We start from the raw sequence: 24,718 nt of genomic DNA, 5'->3' as shown, positions 1-24,718 counted from the left end.
TCTTTTTGTTTAGTGCTCAATAGTCAATGCACTTCCTCCATGTGCCATCCTTCTTCACCAAAACTACCGATGAGGCAAATGGGCTTGAACTTGGTCTGATGTGGCCCATAGCTAAGATTTCTTTGATGGCCTTTTCAATTTCATCCTTGAACTTCTTCGGGAGCTTGTAAGGTGTGGCAATTACAGGTTTGGCCCCTTCTTCAAGTTTCACGGTCTGCTCAAAGCCTTTGTTAGGAGGCCTTATCGAGGGAATCTCACCAAACACTTGGTTGTGCGTATTCAACAATAGCTGAATGTTTGCTTGGTACTGCTGTTTACTATCAGACGTCTTCTAGCTTGTAATCATACATTTTGTTGCATAAGCTATATTCCCCTGCCTAAATATGGCCTCCATTCTTTTATGTGAAACTGTTTGGGGGCCGCCATTAGACATACCTCTCAATTCTGCCTTACTTCCATTCGATGCTTTGAATTCCATCTCCATTGCTTGGTAGTCCATTGTGATCTTTCCCAATGAGTATAACCACTGAACTCCCAACACAACATTGGTATTTATGAGTTCTATTACATAAAAATCATTAGTGAATGTATAGTTACCTAGTGTTACGCTCTGACGTGGGATCATCTGCGTGCGAGCCAGGATCTACCCATCAACTACCATCACGTCGAAGCCCTCAAATTCTTTTGTGGGAAGACTGCTTCTTGTTACCAAAGCTGTATCAGTAAAATTGTGTGTAGCTCATTGTCCCTTTATGACCCCCCTGATCCTCAAAGTTTAATATTTGGGGGTTCATGAAAGAGTGGCGATAGTACGACCCTTGATTTTTGGATGGGGTTCGTCCTCGCTGTTGGACACGACCTCAATATAGTGGATTTTACCTTTGCCCAAGCATCGGTAACCAGGGTCCCATGGTTCTTTGCAAGTGAAATAAGGCTTCTTCCTCCTAAACTCGCTTCGAGTTTCATTGTACAACGTATCCTTTCTGGTCCAATCTTTCTGAAACTGATTCTTATTTTTGTCCTTCAAAGGGACTAGTGGCTTAGATGGGAATTTTGCCTTTGGTGCAACATCACTCATATTTCGAGTCTTGGTGATGGTGTCATATAAGGTAGTATGCTTGAAAGCCCTTACCCATCCATGCAGCGGCTCAGCTAAAATTTCTAGAAAGAGCATATTCAACCTCTGCTCAGAAATATGTCACCATGACTGCTAATTGCTGGAATTCTGAGATGTATGATTCCAGTGTCCCGGTCTGCTCGAGTTGTTCTAGATCTCCAAAGTGTATATTAGGATCCTTCCTGTCGAAAAGATCTATCAATATTTGAGTAAAGTCCACATAAGAGGTTATGCTGGAGTGCCCCAAGCTGACCAGTCCATGTTACCACCATACATGTGCCTCCCCTTCCAAGTGTATGTGGCAAATTTGATAGTGTCTACTTCCAACATGGGATTAAGATGTAAGTAGGTGTCCAACTTTTGTACCCAAGCCCTTGTTGAACACTTAGATGATCCATCAAAAGAGGGAATCGATAGTTTACTCACCTTGCGCATTAGATCATGATTATATTGTCCCCTAGGTCTATTCCTTGTATTTGATGTTGCTGTACTCTTGAAAAGTCATGGCAGGCATACATTTTCCCTTAGTGCTGCATACTCCCGAAAGTATTCATCAAAGTTTATTTTCTGTTTTTCTGTTCCTTGGGTTGTTAACAATTGGGATAGTAGGGGCCTATGATTTCTTCCATTGGTTGCCCCTGCATTAGATTGTGCAAAGATATTGAAAAAGCCAGGATTATGGCTGCTGCTCCCTTCAGCAAAAGCCTTGTTACCAACGTTCAGTCCATTAGCAGCTTTGTTACCTATGTTGTTTAGATTTCCCATGATCTGGGCAAAAAACTGTGTCATTTACTGCTTTCCTTGGGCTCTTTGCTGTTGCCCCTATATTAACAATTGGGCTATTTTCTGCTGCCCTTGGATTAGGACATTCAAGAGGTCACTAGGATCTTGTTCTCCTTGCCCGCCCCTATCCTCCATAACTGAACTGTGGGTAATTCTTTTCCTTTTGGCTGTAACGTTACTCCTATCTTTTGGAAGCATACAAGGCTCATATACTCACACACTAGCAGGATGCATAGCTCTGATACCAGTGTAGTGCCCTTAGGTAATTTTTACCCTTACGGTTGATAACATATGACAAGATTTGATCTAGAATCACAATAACTTTTCAACAATATGAAAGTGGAAATGCAATGATATAAGTAAACAATGTTCAATAATACATATCAGATTTCAATGTCCATACTAGGGCTATAGCAAGCAGTAGAATTTCGTGTACAACTATTAATAATATAACAACAGAATAGTCTAACGAATAGCTATATAGTCTAATAACTAGCTATATATCAACAGCTCTAAAGAGTCTAACAACTAGCTATATATCAACTCTGCTGTTTACTACTTAGCAACTCACTGTTTATCAATTGTAAGTCTTTCAAGATCCTTGATGCTCACTATTATGCTGCATGCAAGACTTACCACACTGTCGAGGAGGGTTCATGACAGACTCTTTCTACCCAAAATTTTCCTTGCCATGTAGTATCCTCAGACCTTGCTATGCTGACATCTATTTTGAAGTTGTGGGCATCATAAAATTAGTTGTAAGTAAGTTGACTATCAATATTAAGTTGTTCAAGTTTGCATAAGTTACTTATTGTAAATGTTGTGAAAAGTTGTCACCACAATATAAGTAGAAAAATGAATCTCCGAAATGAGGTGGACATGGAAAATCATGTCATTCGTTTCATTTCAAAATTGTTACGGGGGCATTGAAGCAAATCCTAATCAAGGGGTTACAAGCACATCAAAGTAGCACAACATTGGTTGCGGATATGCATTTGGTGGACGAGAAAACATCCCAAATACCAAATTAGTTGTGGAAGACATGAAAACATACATATTTTTACATAATTCAAGATAGCTATGGCATCCATGATTCCATTGTACATCAATGATAAATTATTCGAGCATCAACCATTTAGATTCTAGCAATTACAAACATACATCAAATTTCTAAGCAAATCATAAAACATAAAACATTTAGAAGATAAAAGCATCAAATATTCAAGTAACTTATCTAGCAAGTGAGGAACTGTCAACACGAGTCATGTCCAAAATTCAAATAATAATGTTTACAAAATAGGCCACTTGGCCACCACCAAAGCTCAAGTACACACCGAACTAGGAAGATTAAGACAAAAACGTTCAAATTCACAACACGAGTCTACAAGTCTAATCTATGACAAAAGTAGTAAAATATGAATATATCTACTAATCTCTCCTCCTTCCACCATGAACAGGACACGAGTCTCCATGTGGTGGCAAGGAAGAAGATGGTAGCTCTAGAAGTTGTGGCATTGAATGTGGAACTGATGAAGATGAAGCCCTTGCTGTTGGTGTTGAATCATGGAACCTAGGAACCAGATGGGGGTGGCATCTCAACTTGATCATTATCATCATCTTGGATAAGAGCATCCTCCAATTGCTCTAATTGCAACACTCCATCCTCCAAATTGGGCTCCTCAGATTTCTGTCCCAAACCTTAGGTCTTTATTAGTCTTTGCATCATCACAGTGATGGGACAGCAATCACAAGTTGTAGTGAACATTAACCAAGCTCTCTGCCCGGTCTAAATTTACCCTTTTTTTTAACAATGTGGATGAAAGAATAAGAGCTCCAACACCTCTTTGCAGAAGAAGTGTTTACCACCTGTGATACCACCCGCAATGCCAAAGTTTGTAGAAGTGGAGTAGCACCTCCATGCTTGTTGCACCACTCAAGAGACGAAAAATTATCTCGATCTCTAATTACATGCATGCTCCCAAATGGACTAGTGCTAAGCGTATAATTGCTCAAATGTTTCCGTACCATGGCAGCCTCCTCCTCATTAGGGACTAATTTATCCAATGCTTTCATATAACCAGATAGAACCTTTGGATCTAGGTGTGTTTTTTTCCTGCTACCCCTAGGTGCTGGTGTTGAAAGCCATGATGGATGATAGTATTTAGGTGTCAAAACATATGTTAAGGCACACAATGGAACGTTTAGCATATCCCATCGTTTTTCCACCTCTGCACGAATATAATTATACAAGGTGATATCTCTAGGCTCAGTGATGTCTTTAATCTGCCCCAACATGCTATGCATTTGCTCATACACCTCCCCAATTATTGGTTGATCTGAATTTGCAAATTTGATCATGTAATAAATTGGTTTGGTGAATTGCAAAACATATTTAATCTGTGACCAAAAGGACCTGTCAAGAATAGTGTCCTTGGCTACATTAGCACCATCTTTATTAGTGTTAATTTTCTCCCATGATTCAGAGGTCACCATATTAGTTAAAGCTTGTCTCACCTTCACTAGTCGCCTAAAGGTGAGGTAATAACTTCCAAATTTTGTCTTTGCAAGTTTATGCAACTTCAACTTGGAGTAAGTGCCGTAAAAGTAGTTTACCCTTGTATGCCCTCTAGGCTGTGATAAATTTAATGAGTTGCTTCTCTCTCTTGTAAAGCTCATTATTCCATCCACATTCTCTATGCTTTATAAGATCATGCACTAAAAGGTTCAATGTGTGCACCAAGCACCCAAACTGAAAGATGTGTGGATGAGTACGTTCGATAATTTTTCCTGTTGTGTCACAATTTGCTGCAGTATGTAGAAATTTCTCATTTCCCACTCCAGTTTTCAGTTTCACCTTATTTCTCCCATGTAGTTAAATGCCCTTTCCCATAACCATACATTTAACAAGCTGAAAAAATAAATATTGCTGAAAACACAAATTCTGGAAATTTTACAGAATGCTGGAAATTGCAGAAATAAAAATCAACAGTAATAAACAGCCATTAAAACACATTTAAACACTGAGATTTTTGGTCAACTTGACCCTGGAAAACCCCCTACAATTCTTGGGGAAAACCAGTTTGAGTGCTCTTCTTTATTTCTGAAAATTGCCTTTTTCATAGTGAGAAATATTCAGCAAAAAAATCAGCAAGCAAATTTACAACTTATCTCTTTTCCCATGCCTCACAGCAAACTAGAAATTATAGCAGACAGGACAGCAATAAATGCTGTACGGCCTCCTCGATTTTGTGCCCACTTTCAGGATTAAATGCTGCTGTACGTCCAACATTAAATGCACTGTACGAACTGCAATAAATGCGCTGTATGGCCCTTATTTTGTGTGCAGAAAAATCAGCAAACTGCTCCTCGATTTTTGTGCAAACCACTCCTCGAAAATCGTGCCAAAATCTGCCTTTCACTGTGTGCTGAACCAGCTGTACAAATCTGATCAACTGCTGCCTTGGAATGTGTGCCAAGCTGCTGTCTCCTTCTCCTCCCTGCTCAGAAATCTCTCTTGCTCTCTTGCTCTCCTTCTCCCAATCTGCTCATGAAAGAATGAATGAACTTTTCCTCCTTTTCCTCCTTTAATCTAACCCCAAGTGACTTTTGGGTGATCCAAGTGATTTTTGGGTGATCCCTAAATCCAATGGCTTAAATAGATTGAGATCTAAGGCTGAGATTAAATGCTCATTTAAATCTCACTTTTTATTTTTTAATTCACCCCACTTTAATAAAGACCCACTTAGTCATTTGTTTTCAAAGTCACTTTTCCTTTCTAATTTTTCATTGACTTTATAAAAGTCACTTTAAAATTAGACTTAGTAACTTTATCACTTAAAGTCACTTTTAAATTAGATTTAACTTTATAAAAAAAATTACAAAGTCACTTTAGGAGAAAAATTAAATTCTTTTGGACACTTTTCCCTAGGCCAAAGATCAAAGCTTTAGGGAACCACCTGTCCTCTGGTACCAAATTTCAACACTCCCTTTTACCGAGGAAGGTGTTCCTCACCACACCCATCTTGTCTCTGAAGTAGACATGCTTGCCCCGTGGTAAGGCTTTGGTAAGAATATCTGCAACCTGCTCATCAGTGGAAATATACTCAAGCTTCACAGCTCCCTTCTGAACGTAGTCTCTGATGAAATGATATCTGATCCCGATATGCTTTGACCTGTCATGAAATACTGGATTCCCCGTGAGTTTAATGCAACTCTGATTATCACAGTAAATCACTGAAGGTCTCAACGGCTGACCAAATAAGCCAAACAACATCTTGCGAAGCTAGATAGCCTCACAACTAGCTAGACTCGCTGCCATATACTCTGCTTCCGCTGAACTCAGTGCTACTGACTGCTGCTTCTGGCTGAACCATGACACTACTGTTGAACCCAACCCAAAACAGCACCCTGAAGTGCTCTTCCTATCAGAAGCACAACCTGCCCAATCAGAATCAGTGTATCTTGCCAATCTCACTCCATCTCCCTGCCTGTAGTCCAGACCATAATCCACTGTCCCCTGCAAGTACCGCAAAATGTGTTTTGCAGACACCCAGTGAACCTTCCTAGGCTCACACATAAACTGACTCATCGTGTTGACTGCAAAACAAATATCTGGTCTAGTGTTGACCAAATACATCAAGGAACCAATCAGCTGCCTGTACAATGTGGGATCCACCAACTCGGAATCCGAAGCATGAAGCTTCTTCCAGTTGGTGATCATCGGTGTCGACATGGGTCTACAATCTTCCATGTGGAATCTGCTAAGGATGTCCACAATATACTTCCCCTGTCCGAGGAAGAAATGCCCCTCCTCTTGCCACACCTCCAAGCCCAAAAAGTAATGCATCAAGCCGATGTCCTTCATCTCAAACTTCGTCGCAAGATCTCTCTTGCAGTGCTCTATGAGTCTCTCTGCACCTGTAATGACCAATTCATCCACATACAACACCAGAATGAGAGGCTCCTCACCAATCACAATAAAGTAAAGGTTCGGATCTACCTCACTCTTTGTGAAACCCATCCCCTGCAAATATGTATCTATCCTGGAGTACCAAGCTCTTGGAGCTTGCTTCAGGCCATAAAGGGCCTTCTTCAGTCTGCACACATGGGACTCCTTCCCATGCACCTCAAAGCCCTGTGGCTGCTCAATGTACACCTCCTCCTGTATGAAGCCATTGAGAAATGCGGTCTTCACATCCATCTGGTGGATCTTCCAACCCATCTCTGCTGCTATCGATATAATGGAGCGGATCGAAGTATATCGAGCCACGGGAGTGAAGGTCTCCTCTTAATCAACTCCCTCTACCTGGGAGAACCCTCTAGCCACAAACCTTGCTTTGAATTTCTCAATGCTGCCATCTGCAGCATGCTTTAACTTGTAAAGCCATCTGGAAGTAACCACGGATTTGCCCTCAGGCCTCGGCACCACCTCCCAAACATCATTCTTCATGATAGAAGAATACTCCTCCTGCATGGCCTCTCTCTAGACCTGCTGGCTAGCTGCCTCCTCCTAGCTAGAAGGCTCAGAGTCAAGGATGCTGGTAACCATCGCCATATAGCTACTCTCTCTGACCGGCCTCTTCGGCTCAGCAACAGATGTGGCATCTCTCAAGGTACATGGTCTGCGAAAGGGAAGCATGCTGATAACATGTACAATGGCCTGAGCTAGGAAAATGAAAAAGACAATTGAGAAAAATCAATGCACTGGCTTTGCCAAGACTGAACAAACACTTCATATAATCTTGAGTAATGCCTGATGTGTTTTAGGAAACCCTGTACCATGATACCATCCAAGCTTGGGAGCATTTATGCAGAAAGGGCAGTTGTTAGTGTAAACAGTGGGACCTGCAATGGTTTTATACATGCATAGAAAATCTCCTGACTTCTGCATAGATTGAATACATGATGAGCTTTGGATAAATCTATGTTGTGGAAGTCTGTATCATCCTCATGGTCAGTTTGGATGAAGCAAATGGATAGTAGCAACCACAGAGATTCTGTTACCTTTGGGGATCTTGATTGTGGGATCTCTCTCTTCTTTAAAATGATATTCAAGTGTACTTGCTTGTGTGGGGTAGACTTATCTCTGGGCTTTGACATGTCTCTGGGGTAGACTTATCTCTGGGCTGGTACACTTCAACAATTAATGTGTCTCGTAGGCAGGTCTGGGATGATATCTTGATTATTCCATGCTGAATTAAATCTTTCTGTCTCCCAGGCAGGTCTGGCATCATATGTTGATTGATAAAGCAGGTGGTCAATGCTTAGTCCAGCCAGGTATTGGATCATCCCTAAATTAAATGTCACAGTTCCTGGTTACTACTAACTTGCCGACCATATTTATTTTTCCAAGAAGATGGCTAATTCCTGCTCTATTTTCTTTTAGGGACTGTATATTGTAGCCTGTCATCTGGAAAAGTGTATGATCTGTCCTATCATCCATGTATTCCAACTGAATTATGAGAGATGGGGCTTATTTCAACAACACAATCTGCAAATTAATCTAAAAAATAAAGAAAGAGATTATATTTATTTGACCGAAGTGGGTCAATGTTAGAAGGAAAGTACACAAAGTAACAACGATGGAGTGTCTAGAGTGTTATGTACCTCAGATCTGAATATGCAATCACACACAATATTCAAAGGATAATATAGCAATTCACCAAACCTTATTAATACCAAAACCCTTAAAGTAGGGAAACACCTTATATTGGTTCTTTTATAGAAGGAACATATCCACTCATGTTCACTTGCCTCTTCGAGGGAGCAGCCTCTAAATGAGCTAAGCTCGAAGTACGATATACTTCCACACATCTCCTAAGGAAGACCCCATCTTTATTTTTAATTAATCAAGAGAACCGTAATCATAAAAACCTCCTTCCTACCTAGTGGATCTTCTTTAATGAGGCCCCATTATATTTATTCAATACTACTTTAGTGGGTCTTATTTAGTAAATACAAGCATAGTGGACCTAGTCCTCCTTACATTGAATGAGCTACACTATTATTATTCTACGATGGGCCCTTTGGTCCACCATTACACCGCTAGGGAGGACGCCAACATTCCAACCATTTTAGAAAAGCATTGCCTTCAATGCTTGTTATGAGGAGGTACAATCATATACTAGAGTCCCATGGATAAGTGTTGATCAGAATGTTAGGGTAAGCCAAAGAACCAAGCTTCCATGTACAAATGCTAGCCTCTATGTTGAAGTAGTCCAATAAGCTGCACTTTAAAGTCAAGTTCCATGTCGAAGTGCTGATGTTGATTCCTCTTTGAAGATACCTGAAGTCAATGGCTGATAGAAAATGGTGCTGCAAATGCCTACCTTGGTCACGTGGATACAAATGTATAGATCCTACCATCCATCCATATCTGAAAATTCATCCACACAACACACTATTACTAATGAATAGGCAAATTGAAAACTCAGTCATAACAAGATGATGAGTTACCTCCATCTCTACATAAGGTCGTGTAGAGTGATCAAATATAAGATAAAAGTAATTGTCATCTTAAAAAGGACAACCATCCATGTATTAATCATCTTAATCATCCTCTAAATTATACCAGGCATATCTTTCTTGATTATACCCTTCACTGATGAAAGGTTATGTGGTCTCAATAATATAGGTCTCGTTAAATTTAACAATCACTGCTTCTGTATCTTGGATCCTTGACCAATCTTGGAGAGCTTTTTCCAACAACATTATCACATTACCCTTCTTCTCGTCCATTAGGGTTTGAAAGCAGAAATTTGTAAGGGATATAACTTACCAGATATTGATTAGAATCACAAATGTATAATAATACCCAATCAATCTCTGAAAAACCATCTATCCAATGGCGTTGGTTTGGTGGCAATCTAAGACCTTGTCTAAAGATATTAGTGCCTTAGTCCACATGGTCATCACAGGAAACCCTAAAGTAACTAATTTTAAGTCAGCAATATCTTTATTTCTTGAACTGAGATTCAAATGTCTTTTTTGTTTTGAAATTAGTTGGTTTTTCTAGAGGAACTCAAATATACAGTTGGTTTTGTTGAATTCCACAGCAAAAGCTATAGGAATTGGTCAAGTGTCATGATTGTCTTCTTTGTTAATTCTTTTGAAAACTGACAAAACAAGGAAAACAATTCTTCTTTTTGGTGCAAAAAAGAGCTTTGATACCAAATGTTATGTTACATAGATCTGAGGATAAAATCACACACAAGATATAAAGGAAAGATATAAAATGTTCTTTACTTGGTTAATATCGGAACCCTTAAGGTAAGGCAACACCTTACAATTGATTCTTTTGTGGAAGGAATGTGTGTGGTTTTCTATTCAGATTTGTAGTACATGACATAAACCATCTTTAAAAGCAAGAAATAAAAAAAAAACCTAATTGGGTACATTTAAAAGTGTAAATTGCAGAAAATATGATAGAGACAGACTCTATAGTAGAAACACCTTGTTGTAGGGGGGAGTTGACAATGTCATAAGCAAAATGACTATAGCCAATGTGGTTTTTACATGCTCCTTTAAGTTGTTCAATATTATAAAAACTGTTGGGAGTTGCGACTAAAATTCCATATTTTTTAATGCTTTCAACAAGCCTTAATAGCTTTGTCAATTTCTTTGTAGGCAAAAGTACAATTTCTTGGTTTCATGGGTTGGAGATACATGTCTTATGCCACTGAAGATTGGTCAGAAAAATATAACATTTTTAATGTCTATGGATGGACAAAATCTAGATCAATATGACTCGACAACAACAACAATAGAGTATTGTTGTGCCAGGGAAGGAATATTTCAAATCAGCTGGAGAAGTGCGCTGAAAGGAGAATGATTGATAGGGGATTGATTGATAGAGTATTGTTGTGCCAGGGAAGGAATATTTCAAATCAGCTGGAGAAGTGCATTGAAAGGAGAATGATTGGTAGGGGATTGTTTAACCAAATGAAGTTGTGGAGAGGTACTATTGAGATGGTGGTTCAAAACTTGATTTTCTCCTTGTTCGAGCTATCAATATGAAGTAGGGTCTTGAAATTCTAACCTTGAATTGATTGAAGGACAAGAACCCGGGATCTTCATCTCCAAGGATGGGATTGGGCCAAAGGGTATTCGTTTCAGTGGATGGTTTCAAGGATAGAAAGAAGTGAAGCATTCACTTAACCACTCTAATATGGAATGTTTTATGAAGAAAGAGATATGGATGTGTTAATTTAAAAACCTATATAGAGTACAATCCATATTAACAAGTTGCACCAATGCAATTCTCAGAAGCTAAAATATAAAGTACAATACACTAACCTAATGAATAAGTGTTAGCCAAAAGCATATACTTTGATAAAGCATGATATAGGGCTGCTCATCATAAGCAGGAGCTATATGAGAGGGTGAAGAGGGAAGCCCTCATATCCACATTGCAAACAGATGTGAAAGTATAGGTGGAGGATGAAGTTGTTCTTGTTCTACAACCAACCACATTGTAGGAGCCAATATAGTATGATAATGTACTTAAGGGTGATTCTAGAGTCAAGATGACATGATGTTGTAGAAAAGTTGTGTCGAATGTGTCGTGGATCTTTGCTAGTTGCTTACAACCACCAACATATGTAATAGAAGGAAGAAATAAAGTGATTTGACCAATCAGGTTTGGCCTCAGATGTCCTTGTAAGATCTTTATTGTGTCATAACACCTCCCGTGTAGAATTTAGGCATCTTTGGTTTTGATGTAGAAATAAAGTAGTAAGGAAACCCCTTGAGTTACAATATAGGTATTGGAACCTCCCTCTTGTATTGTAGTAAACAATTCACTTGAAGATGAGGTGCTTCTTTGACTCAGTGTTCAACATGCAACATAGATAACAAATCCTCTCCAACTACGAAATGTGATCATTTATATTAATTTGAACTAGTGAGTGCAAACCTAGACTTGGTCTAAAGGAATCTTGAAGCTATACATCTAGTGTCTACGGGTATGCTAGGTTCATCAATAAGATCATCCTTTAGTTGCATGAGGTGCTTGAAGTAGAATGCCATCTTAGGGTTGAGGCCATTGAGGTGGGCGATATAGGTGACCTCAATGTATTATTGATGGATATTCTCTCTAACCAACATGTTTAACTCTTGTTCAAGGGTGAGACACGACTAGGGTCATCCATGAAGTATTTCAAAGGGGGGATGTGATCATCAAAGATGCAAGTAGGCTTAGAAACGAAAAAGCTTCAAAGAACCAATATCCTCTTTGCTTGAGGGGCTTGTGGAAGCAAATATCTAATAAGGAGTACCTCTCCCTCCCCAAGATTGAGTATCCAAAAGTTTGGTTTTAACAGAGGAAGAAGACAAAACTTTGTTTGAATAATAGCCTTGGAGGCAGTTCCTGTGTAGTGAATCATCCATTCTAGCATAATTCCTTGCATTCTATCAACCTTAACTTAGTGATGTGGAAGTAAGCTAGGCCCTTATATGCTAGCGCTGTTATAGAATACACTAGCATTGATAATCAAGTTTTAGAGAAGCATCTTGGAAGAGATTTCTGAAAATGAATTTGAAGCAGCGTCCCTTGAGCACGTAGAGTGATCCATATGCATTTGCTAAGTTGGGGTAGGAAGCATTTCTTTGAGCTAAACCTTGAGGATTTTGAACTTACCCCCCAAGTATGTTTATGTTGTGGTCAACTTGATCTCACTACTTTTGAAGAACACATTGTAATGTGACAAACAACTCTTGGACACATTAAGAGTCAATACCATAACATTATTTTTGCTAAGTTTTATCAATGTTTGCAAAGGATGGAAATGCCAAAAACTAGTAGAAGACATCAATCTATGTTTGAAGCTCATTTATGAGACTATTCAAGAAGAATCACATCATCATCAAATAGGAGTTTGGTAATTAGGACATTTTGTACAAGACATCCATATTACTCCCTAATGTATTATTTTTGTAGAGACTCTATCTCATAAATGAATATTCCCAATATGTATGGAGAGAGGGGCAACTTTACTTCCTATGATGCTCTAAATAAAAGTAGAAAGGTTGTAGGATGCCCATTAATAACCTACTCATAGAGTCTCTTGGAAATACCAATGTCACACGATGTTTAGAGTCATGACATTTTGTTGATGTTTATTGCTCTGATTGATACTTTTGCACAGACCTAAGTGTCTAGGTGTGCATAAATTGTCCAAAGTCTCCTTAGGACAACTACTCCACTGTGAGCAAGTTGCTATTGTAAATTAGCATAGGTTTTAATCTTTGGAAAGGCACATAATTATTATGTTGGCTAATTAATCTAAAGTAAGCTTAGGAAAAGTAGAAGTAGAGTAAATTACTTTAATGATTATTTTTTAATCTCCACCATTGATCTCAAGTGAGGTGAGATATAATATAGGTCATCAATCATTTTGGAGATTAGGGCTAGGGATTTAGCTCAATGTAAAAGTTATAAAGGAAAGGCAAAAGTTATAAAAGAAAGGCTAAGGAGATGAGAAGACACCATACAACAACACAAGATATTGAGAGAGGAATCTTAATGGGGAGTGGAGAAGGACTTCCATTCTAGTGTGCTGGGTTCGAGGAAGTGTAAAAGGGGAGAATTGGAGATCCAGATCAACGAAGGAGATCGAGGACCAATCTAGGGCCTGATTTGCTGAATCAGATCCAAAGTATTGTATATATGTAATTTTCTTAGTTGGGCCATTATCCCAGGACGAGAACCCAACAAGTAAGTTCAAAATTTTAATGATGAACTATTGATTGAGCAAAATTTGTTTGTGTCATTGTGATTGAGATTGGTTATGTAAAATTTTGCTTCTACTAATTAAGTTAATAACTTGGTTGTGCTTTCATTCGATAGATTTGTAATCTGCTAGGTTAGTGAATTATCGGGTTCTAGGTTCAAGGAAAAATTAACATGGTATTAGAGCTTGAAACTTTGAGAATCGATCTTTGAATCACGCAAGTGCCAAGTTTGTAAAGGGGTCATTGGGGCTAGGTTACCCTGTGATCATATGATGCACAAATCTAAAATTTTTCAGCTCAAAAATCAAAATATCAGAGGCTGTACGTTGTATGACGGCTAAAGGTGAATTGAAAAGTTAATAAAAAAATATAAAATAAAAAGGAGGCAACGATCGACAAGCCAACTGTCAGCTAACCTGTAGTCGACTCCACTAGCCACCAAGCTGAAACACCTAGTGTAGAGTACAAGGTTGCGTACATGCACGAAAGGAAGGTGGCAGGTCGTGGGGAGGTCCAACAGACAATAGGTAACAGATAAGAGAGCAACGACAAAGGGTTCAAAGTTGGTCAAATTTCTAGTAGGTGCAGTTGGGATGTGCATGTTAAGATGATTGTAGTTGCTAAGGGCCGCAAAATACTGATAGAGAATCCATAGTAGAGGATCCATGACAGGGCAACCAAGTTAGGGAAAACAACTAACCAAGAATTAGCAAGGAAACAAGCATGCAACAAAGATGAGGCCCAAAGAGGCTTCCATCACACAACAGTGTGGGGTTGTAGACATTTTATGGAGTTTGGGTGTAGATAGCCAACTGAAAGCAGAATAGTTAGGGGTTAAAGGAACCACAAGCAGGTAACTACACCTAATCGTATGGACAAAGCTGACATTCAGGGGTATAGTGCATTGGAAAGTGGCTACGGAGGGGTCGAGCAATAGCATAGCCCTAGCCGATGTCCGTGTGTACCACCACCAAGATAGCGTGAAACACTAGCAGAGACTCACAAGCACATTGGAGGGCTGGTTGTATGGCAACAAACATGCCGGGTTTGGCTGTAATCGTTGGTATAGAGGAAGTTGGTACCAAGCAAGGGTTAGGTAGAGTGGTGTTGGGTCAATATTATTAAGTTTGCACATGGATGACGGTAGAGCAACTAGCAGGGCCAGATTGCTAGAGCCAAGAGGTCAACGTGGGAGCACAAACTTGAAGTTGTTAGGGGTAGGTGGAAGAGAATAGTTTTGTAAATCGTCGAGGAAGACAATGACTAGTTGCGAGGAGTTGTTGCAAGGAGCAATTGTAGCATAGGTGGTTAGCCACGAGTAGGGCTAAGTGGGCTATGAGCAAGCCAACCCCGAGGGGTTGTAGAGTTGCCAGACAGGGGATTTGTCACGACAGGCACGATTTGGCAGTTATAGCCAACAACAGGGTATGAAGGACAACACCAAGTTTGTTAGTAGGATTGCCAATGGTCATCCTTGAGGGGTAGAGAGTGAGATTGTACTAGTTGAGAGTTTGGGAGAAACTTAGTTTTAGTGGATGTCTCAAAGGATTGAGACATATCCACAAGGGAGATCCAAATGGATTTATAAACTAATAATTTTCTTGTGGGTCCTGAAAGGACTTATCACAAGCACCAAGGTGGGAGCATGTGAGTTGTTTGGCAGCCTAATTGAGTGGCACTCAGAACTACATGAATAGTTTGATGTTGATTCCAAACATGTGATGAAGGGGGTTGGAACACTGATATTCCAACTTGAGTCAAGAGGTAGATTGGAGGTGAAGGATGTGGTATGGGTGCAAGAACTCAGGTGGAGTCTGCGCTTAGTATCTATGATAGAGAAGGAGTTTTCTGAAATGTTCCTAGATGGACAAACATTGATTTGACCATGCGATCTAGCTTTGAAGAGGGCCATGCCATTGGAGTTAGAGAGAGCAACCTATATAGACCAAAGGGCTAGCGTATTCGAGCAATGGAAAGAAGTAGCAGAGTGATAAAGACCAAGGAACAGGTAGCTTCAAAGGTTAAGCAACTTAGAGGGAGTTAGGATTTAGGTTTGGGTGGGGAGGAGTAGTCAACAGATTCATCCAAGTTTGTCTGGGTCTCTTGGCATGAGATGACCTTATAGGACATTTAGGAGCGGGAGCTTTTTGGGAACCAGTCTAAGGGGAGCAAGACTTAGAGGATGTTTCAAGACTAGGGGGTAGGGGAGGCTTCTAGTTTAGAGGGACTAGCCATGTCAATGGATGCAATTAAAGACCAAAGCCAATTCTAGGGGACAAAAGTACCTTTGCTAAGAGGGAGTGTTGATGTTTGTAGCTCAAGTAGGTACTTCTACATAGGCCTAAGTGTTTAGACATGCAAAAGTTGCCCAAAGTCTCCTCGGGACACTTGCTCAAATGTGAGCAAGTTGTTATTGTAACTTAGCCTAAGTTTTAATCTTAGGAAAAGCACACAATTATTATGTTGGCTAATTAAGCTAAAGTAATCTCAGGAAAAGTAAAATAATTTACTCTAAATGATTATATTTTAATCTCAATTGTTGATCTCAAGTGAGCCAAGGTCCAATCTTAATGATTAGTCACTTTGGAGATTATGGTTAATGATTTAGCTCAATGAAAATTTATAGAGAGCATGGATAAGGAGAGGAGAAATGCAGAAGGGAAGCATTAGAGATCCAGATCAACCAAGGAGATTGAGGATCCATATAGGGTTTGATCTTTTGAAATTGTAACGAGGTTCAGTCTTCATAATTATGATTTTGTAATGATTCAAAAAGAATTTATTTGAGTCAAAAGAAAAATTATTCTATTATGTCACATTTGGACATTTAAAAGAAAGAAAATTGGATTTTAAAAGTATATATTTTTATGTTTCCAAGTAGACCAAGTCGACCCTTTGGAAGACAAGTTGGCTTGCCCAAAAGGTTTGTCCCTTCACATGAACAAACAACTATAAATAGAGCCAATTTGTCTCCATTAAACACAAGCTTCGATGATCTGATCTAAGGCGAGAAGAAGGAGATTCCCCAGGCAGAAATGCGAGATTCTGAGGCAGTAATGTGAGGTTTCTGAGGCTAACTTATGAGCAGTTCGAACTTTCATGTCAGTTCCATATATACGGAGTTTTGAAAAGGCTCTTTTTGTGAATATACGAAGTTCCTTCTTTGTGATAATGTGAGCTACTTGAGGACTATTGTCTCTGTGGAATACGAGCTACCTGAGGCACTCTATCTCTATGGGACATGGGATCTAAGGAGAGACACGTGACAAACTTGTTGAATATATTGTGGACAGAGTTGTGGTAGCGTTTGGGCTATTGGTGGTGGGATGACTTGGCACTTGGATAATTGGTCTATTAGTCTGGTGAGATGTGACTTGGATTTATCTTGTTGATAAAGATTCTATAAGGAAAGGATTGTTGGGTTTTCCCCTTGTGGGTTTTTCCTTGGCCTCTGGCCTAATTTCTGGTGTCTCTTGTTTCTTGTGCACTATGATCTCTACTTAATTTATCCATTTTGGATGTTTAATTGCTTGATGACATAACTAAATAAAAGTAAATGCTAGAAATAAAGAGATATATCTGTCACAAGTAATTATCATGCTCAGTAATTCTAGAGTGCACTTGAATTTCAACATGTTGTTAGAGCTAGTCATTTCTGCCATAGTTCAGGATCTATTTTGAGATACAAGCAGCCCAAGATGCTTAATCAAAGCCAGAAAAGATATCTACCAGAATTTGCTTGTATCATGAGGTCACCACCAGAATAGCCATTCGTATCACTCTTAAAGCACACGGATCTGAACTTAGATATGTCTGTTTTGAAGAAAAGAAGGACGAAGTAATACGGGCCGAAGTCTGAAGCATCTTGATCATCATATTTACCTCGATCTAGTATTCCTTTGAAGGAAAAAATCTTCCCTATATCTATGTGTGCCTATTTCAATGGTAAATCTCTGTGACCAAGACGAAGTCTGTGGAGCATAAGTTATCTGTGATTCATACGAAGTTCTGAAGCTATTCTCAATGTGGAAGAATTTGAATCTGGTAGCAGAGTCTTGAGGCTATTGCGAAGTCTGTGGGGATCTTATACTTTTGTTGAAAGGCATATTCTTTGTCATAATATCCTAGTTCTATATATATGTGATGCGAAGTCTTTGAATCCATTCTATGCAAAGTTCTGGAATTATACCATCTCATATTTCCGTAATCTAGGGCAAAATCTCGTGGATCGAACTCATAAATCTCATCTCAATGGGCTGAAGAGGCCTCATAGTAGAATACATTAAATCAAAACTCAGTTCCTTGGACCAAAGTTACCTCAGAAGGTTCAAGAGTCTGAAAGCCTTGGTAAGATTGGGAAAATCAGTCTCAATAGATTGGTTCAGAAAGGCAAGGTTACAAGAAACTCAAATCCAATGGTGAAAGAATACTAAAGGTCGAAAGCTTCTCATGAAGTCTCAGATGCAAAATCAAGAAAAGTACTGCCATAAAATTCGAAGGACAAAAGGAAAGTTGCCTCAGTAAAAAATTCAAGTATGTATTAAGTGATCCTTATTTTGGCTCTGAAAAGATTGAAGTACCTTTATTTGGAAAAGTTGCATTATAGACATCAAGTGTCTCTGCATTGTATAAAATCATTAGTATGACATCTTGAAGACCTATATATATCTCATGAACAATAGAAACTCAGTTTCTAATAGAGAAGGAAAGAAGGATCACTGTCATAAAAAACATCTTAATAAATGAAGTTTGCTTCATTGGAAGAAAGGTTGTGCTGCTCCTCAAAACATTTGCAAATCTAGTGGAACCAAAAGTCTGAATCTATGGCATCCAATTGTTCAACTCATCTGAACTCTCTGTGGTATGTCCAATAGTTCAAACTCGTCTTTGTGGCACAAGTCTGTGGAAGATTCAGCTCTATAGTGTAACAACGATACCAAGACTGCTTGAAGGAGACACTTTTGAGAATGACGATATACACTACAAAGAATCGATTCAAGCAAGAAAAGTCAAGTCTGTTGATCATTGAAGCTACAAAGTCATGTATTGGCAAAATCAAGTTCCTCGTCAATTCTGATTGAACCTTGCAAGTATGTTTATTCATCGTATATGCTGATGTTGAGAGTGATGATGATATGCAAACACGATATAATGTCCTCTCTTCGATTGGGTCTTTTTGCAAAATCTGGAATACGTCTGTAATATGGAAAATGGCAGGTCTTGTAATTTTTTTTAAAACACAATCGGGTATTGAGTTTCATTCAAAAAAGATGTGGGAGTGAACTCCCTTTACAAAGATTTTGGCACCAGCCAGCTGAGAAGGAAGGCTAGAAGAGCACAAAGCCAATCAACATGTAGACTGAGTTCGTATGATCCTAGTTTGCCTACTACAGACTGTTTGTAAATTCTTAAAAACTGAAACAAGAAGACATTACATTTTCATTTCATAAAAAACTACTTAAGTAAGACAAAACAAAAATAGAAATGCTGAAAGCCCCTTTCACTTGCAGGAGTCCATTGCCTACCTGAAAGGAATTCAAGCAATTGGAGTCATAAGTTTGAAGGATTTGAACCATTCCTACCTTGGCATGCCCATTTAAGACATTTAACTATTCTTTGAGCATCCACAGTGACTGAGCTTTTATTCATCTTAATGGTTATCAATATTGTACAAATTGTGTTTGATAATAGTTAGTGTTTTGTGCTCTGATACTTGGTGGTGCTAGCAGACTTGTTTTCAATAATAGTAGTGTTCTCTTTCTATGTTATTGTCTATCTTTATCTATAACCTTGATGGTTAAATTCATATGTAAAACTGGTACCGATATTGTATTATATGCAGTCAGTTTTCTGCCAGGTAATACATTTACAAATGTTTAGAGGTGAAAAGCTGTTATACCTCACATGTTAATTTCATCATGTTTAAAAGCTGGGAGTAGTTGTTGGATGTGTAAGCAGATGATCATTTATTTGCTAAGGTTTCTTATTGTAAGTGTTTGGCATTGATTCTGTCGGTGACTAGAATGGGCGAAGCAGTTGACAGGACTCTGCTAAACCATCTTTTGAGGATGTTCACTGCACTTGGAATTTATTCAGAGAGTTTTGAAAAGCCGTTCCTCGAAGGCACTGCAGAGTTTTATGCATCTGAAGGTGTAAGATATATGCAGCTGTCTGATGTTCCAGATTATTTAAAACATGTTGAGGTTGGTTGCCATCCTTTATGCAAAATGCACTGATGTTATTTATGAGATTTTTGCTGAGCACTTAATAACATGATCTTCATCTAGAGAATTCACAGGCAAGGTTGCACGAGGAGCACGAACGTTGTGTTCTTTACTTGGATGCATGTACTAGAAAAGCATTGGTGGCCACTGCAGAGAAGCAACTGCTGGATCGTCACACGCATGCAATTCTGGATAAGGTTAATTGTCTAGTCTGAGTGCATGTCTCTATGCTGAAAAGTTGTTTGATGAGCCAATTAATCACTTACTATTGATAGTTCTGTATTTATTTGACATGATTTTCCCAGGGATTTACTTTGCTCATGGATGCCAATCGCATTCCCGACCTTCAGCGCATGTACTCTCTTTTTTCTAGGGTGAGTGCACTTGAGCTGCTTCGGCAGGCTCTTAGTGCATACATTAAAGCTACTGGGCAAGGCATTGTATTGGATGAAATGAAAGACAAGGACATGGTGTCATCACTTCTAGACTTGAAAGCTCGGCTTGATACAATATGGGAAGAAAGTTTTTTGAAAAATGAAGCCTTTTCTAATACTATCAAGGATGCCTTTGAGCATCTGATAAACCTAAGGCAGGTTAGTTACTATATGTTTATGCACATTTTCTTTCTGTTTATACAGATTTAACTTTCCATTCCGTCTGTTGTTTCATCTTGTATATCTTGGTAGCTCCTTCAAATTACCTAAATCATAAAGTACATGATTCTTGCTGTAAAGGTTATCTTTATTAATTAATCGAGGGAGTGATTAGAGGATAAGAACTTGGAGATTTCTACTCAGAAAAATTAAAATATTTAATTGTATTTCTCTCAATATTTGTATGCTGCCCTTAGCTGAAATTCAAAATCTCCTTAGCATTCTCTGCTTGAAGATTATTGCACACCCAAGTTTCAAATTTTGTAAGTTCATCATGCTACAAACCTTATACTTGTTTTCTGGGAATTCTTAACTCAATACTTCCAAACATTGATGCATTAACTTAAAAGTAACATCGTGAACAGCATTAGTACTCAGCTAACAGTCAGCAAGGGGTTTGATTTACTATCAAACATGGATCTTACTTAAAGTCATACTTAAGGTGATATATTGTTTGAATTCTAATATCATTCTCAAAATAAAGAATAAGAACTAGGAATGTTTCATTGAATTCATGCTCTTGATTATCAAATTGAGACAAGAAGTTTGAAAGGATTAATGACAGAATAGCTAAATGTGAGTAATGAAAGAATGTTTTTAGGCAGGCAGTTGCATTCATAATATTAGATATATTGCTTTTGCATTTATCTGAATTATGGCCTTTGGCTGCAGAACCGGCCAGCAGAACTTATTGCCAAATTTCTTGATGAGAAACTTCGATCTGGTAACAAGGGTACTTCAGAGGAGGAGTTGGAGAACACACTAGATAGAGTTCTTGTTTTGTTCAGGTTCATTCAAGTAAGTGACCAACTGATATTTATTTATAAAAGTCTTATATAACATGTTCAAGCTGGATCACCAGCTTCATCTAAGATGATACAATTAAGATGTTTACCTTTGCATTTTTTGATAACTCAGGGAAAAGATGTCTTTGAAGCATTCTATAAAAAAGATCTTGCAAAAAGACTGCTTTTAGGAAAAAGTGCATCCATTGATGCAGAGAAGTCAATGATTTCTAAGGTATATCTATCCCAACCCTAGATCACAAGTTCACGTCTGTTGTTATTATCTGGTTATGTATTTTCTAATATCTTTTGGCCCTTCTCCTTAAACTTGCAGCTGAAGACAGAGTGTGGAAGCCAGTTCACAAATAAACTTGAAGGAATGTTCAAGGTTTGTTTACTATAAATTACTTTTCATTAGTCCCCTTTAAGTCTATTTCTGGATATTTGATAGGAGATATTCACTTGAGATAGTCGTAACATTGTGTTGAAGCCCAGATTGCCATGTTGAAGACCATTTTCTGTCACCATCCTGTGTACTTTGTCTGGACTTTTTAACAACAGCTATCAATTTGATGATCTGCTATTGCAATTCCCAAGGCATGGTCACGTCTCAAACTTACCAGAAATGTCGTCCTGTAGGATGCTTCCATCATTTGGAGCACCTTAGACACCAGTGTATAGCTTGATGCCCACCTAAGAAGCGACCATATACACTCTTACTGGCCTAGGTGAAAGTTGTCTTGTCATTTAGTGACTGAAAAGAGTCAGGTGGATTTTGTCTCTCAATGCCCAACGAATTGGAGGCATAGGGGTGATTGAAATGCTGCCATCGACCTTGATGTTATAGGAATATGAACAATGTCCATAGTTTTGGGGAGTTATTGCAAGTGGCAGCTTCTGGTCGCGATGCCTGAAAGTCCAACTAGATGCAGAGGTATATATTTGCCTTAAACATAGGGGTGGAATCAACTCACGAGAGACAGTATTATTTTAGCCTGTCCAAAGGATTTCTCATATATTCAATTATTTCCTAACGATCTGTTCAGCCTAAACATTGGTAAAGACACTGGAAGTTCCATTAATTGGAGCAGTATCCCAGCATTTCACGATGGTGTCATCAGCATAGAATCTTTCTTGCTATTGGTGGATCCTCACTTCTATGCATTATTTTAACAGTCCCCAGAAACATTATAATTGTTAGATGGACTGCAAAGGCCTACTTTTTAATGATGAGGATTATGTATTCCTGTTGAGGTCCACTTTATTTTAAAACAATCATGAGGAGATGGACATTCTTGCGCAGTGTTGATTTACTATTACAGGGCAGTGCATGGTTTCCACCATTTTAGTAGTAGATATTATCATATTAGATACCCTCGTACTCAAATTAGGTCAAGTATTATTGAATGATGGTTTGAGGAAATTCTATGCAACACTCTTAATGAGTAATGAACGATCTTTCTTCATAAGCATTTCACCTAGTAATTTCCAGTGGCATGTTCAGCTTGTTCTTCAAAGAGGCTTATTGATATTCATTGGTTTTCATGGTTCTTCTCTTTTAAGCTTACACAGGAGATAGTTCAGTGCATTTAAATTGGATAGTGATAATTGTTAGATGGATTTCCGAGGGCTATTTTTAGTAATGAGGATTATGGTTTGCTGTTGGGTTCCACTTTATTTTGAACAATCATGAGGAGATGGGCATTCTTGTGCAGTGTTGATTTACTATTATAGGGCAGTTCATGGTTCCACTAATTTAGTAGTAGATATTAGAGACCCCGATACTCAAATTAGGCCAAGTATTACTGAATGATGGTTTGAGGAAAATCTATGTACCACACTTAATGAGTAATGAACAACCATGTTTCACAAGCATTTCACTTAATAATTTCCAGAGGCATGTAAAGCTTGTTCTTCAAAGAGGTATTTATTGATATTCATTGGTTTTCACAGTTCTTTCCTTTTAAACTTAGAAGATAGTTCAGTGCATTTAAATTGGATGGTGTGTTGTGATGATTTAGAGTGTCTTGTTGACATAGTTTGCGAACATTTTTTGTCAGAGTTCTACATATTGTTCCCGTGGAATTAGGTAAGTTTATTGGGCTACTAGAGACATCAGAATATTAATATCAGATATTACATCAATGCTCAACCCAGGATAGCTGTTCTTCCAAATGTTTTCTTGATCCAAATTTTGATGGAGTTTCTTCTTAAATCCCCTTGAGAAGAACAGAAAACAGAAATCCTACAAGCAACATAGAAGGTAAGTTAGAAAAAGAGGTATAACTTGTGACCAACTGTATTGGTGACAAGTGCATTTTTACATCTAAGATGCCAATTTAGCCAGCCATTCTTCTTCAGTATATGATGAACATGTATATGTTTCAGAAATACAGTTTACCTTGGGTTAAATAAATCCATGTTTTCCTCGGGATTATGACATGATGATTGTCTGAGATAGGCTGGTAGCTTTTGCACAGGATATTGACGGAGACTATCACTATTGTGCAAAGGATGATAGAATGAACGTGCCACAACCTAAATACTGTTATTGCAGGTAAAATGTCACCATAATTTGTTGAATATTTACGTTGTGGAGTGATGTAGGTAACAGATTAAAGAATTGGGATTGGAAGATAGTATTTGGGACTGCCTGAGGGAGTTCGTTTGAGGCTTTTCCAGATAGCATTTGGCAAGCTTCTGACACAGGTGGCAATTATAGGCACAGACTATAGATAACAACTGGAAACTATAATCAGAACCGCCACATAAGCTTATCTATTTTATTTACAGGTTTATGTAGGTACCTTAAAGGAGATAAGGGAGATTGTATTAATCCTGTAGAATCATTTGAAGATTTTATATGTTGCACTGGTTTTGGGAATGGTGCGGATGGGGGGATGAATCCCCGGAATAGCTAGAGCACACCCCCAAATTTTCAGGGGACGGCAATATCTATCTATATATATATATATATATATATATATGCAGAATTCAATATTAACATTTGTAGTTGTTTCAAGCTAGTATTATGCACAACCCTTACACTCACTAATTAAAATCTCAAACAATTCGAAAAGGGGTTGGGTGACATTCCATTATTGGCCACTAGACATGAGCTTTAGTTTTAGGAAACTTAAGTATAACTATAAATTTGTAATAAGGCCCATGAACAATTTATCAAGGAGAACTGTCTTTATCAAGGTTACTTGGGAGCAGGAGCGAAAATGGGTAGCGGGAGCGGGAGTGACATTTTCAGAAGCTCTCAGTTTGGGAGTGATTCCGGGAGTGTCAACAAAGCATGTGGAATGATGAATTAGATATAAAAAACATGGATTGAACCATATAACAACAATCATCTAGAAGTTATAATCTCCATCAACCATGTCCACAAGTTAGTAACATATAACATATTGAGTCTCATGA

General features: G+C 38.5%; 1 protein-coding gene across 1 annotated transcript in view; it reads left to right on the top strand.

The window, feature by feature from the left end:
* Positions 1-24,718, top strand: part of LOC149226378 (cullin-4-like) — an 87,751-nt gene that overhangs the window by 39,068 nt on the left and 23,965 nt on the right. The window contains exons 4-9 of the mRNA XM_089377473.1: positions 19,653-19,833; positions 19,929-20,051; positions 20,160-20,447; positions 21,180-21,305; positions 21,426-21,527; positions 21,627-21,680. Coding sequence (XP_089233599.1) covers positions 19,653-19,833; positions 19,929-20,051; positions 20,160-20,447; positions 21,180-21,305; positions 21,426-21,527; positions 21,627-21,680 — 874 coding nt within the window. The remainder of the gene's footprint in view (positions 1-19,652; positions 19,834-19,928; positions 20,052-20,159; positions 20,448-21,179; positions 21,306-21,425; positions 21,528-21,626; positions 21,681-24,718) is intronic.

The sequence above is a fragment of the Pinus tabuliformis genome, chromosome J (assembly GCF_031772625.1).
Source record: "Pinus tabuliformis cultivar Carrire ecotype Pingquan chromosome J, CPIR1, whole genome shotgun sequence".
In the NCBI taxonomy this organism is placed as follows: Eukaryota; Viridiplantae; Streptophyta; class Pinopsida; order Pinales; family Pinaceae; genus Pinus; species Pinus tabuliformis.
Note: the sequence above shows the minus strand (reverse complement) of the source record. Positions and strands in the feature narration are given on the sequence as shown.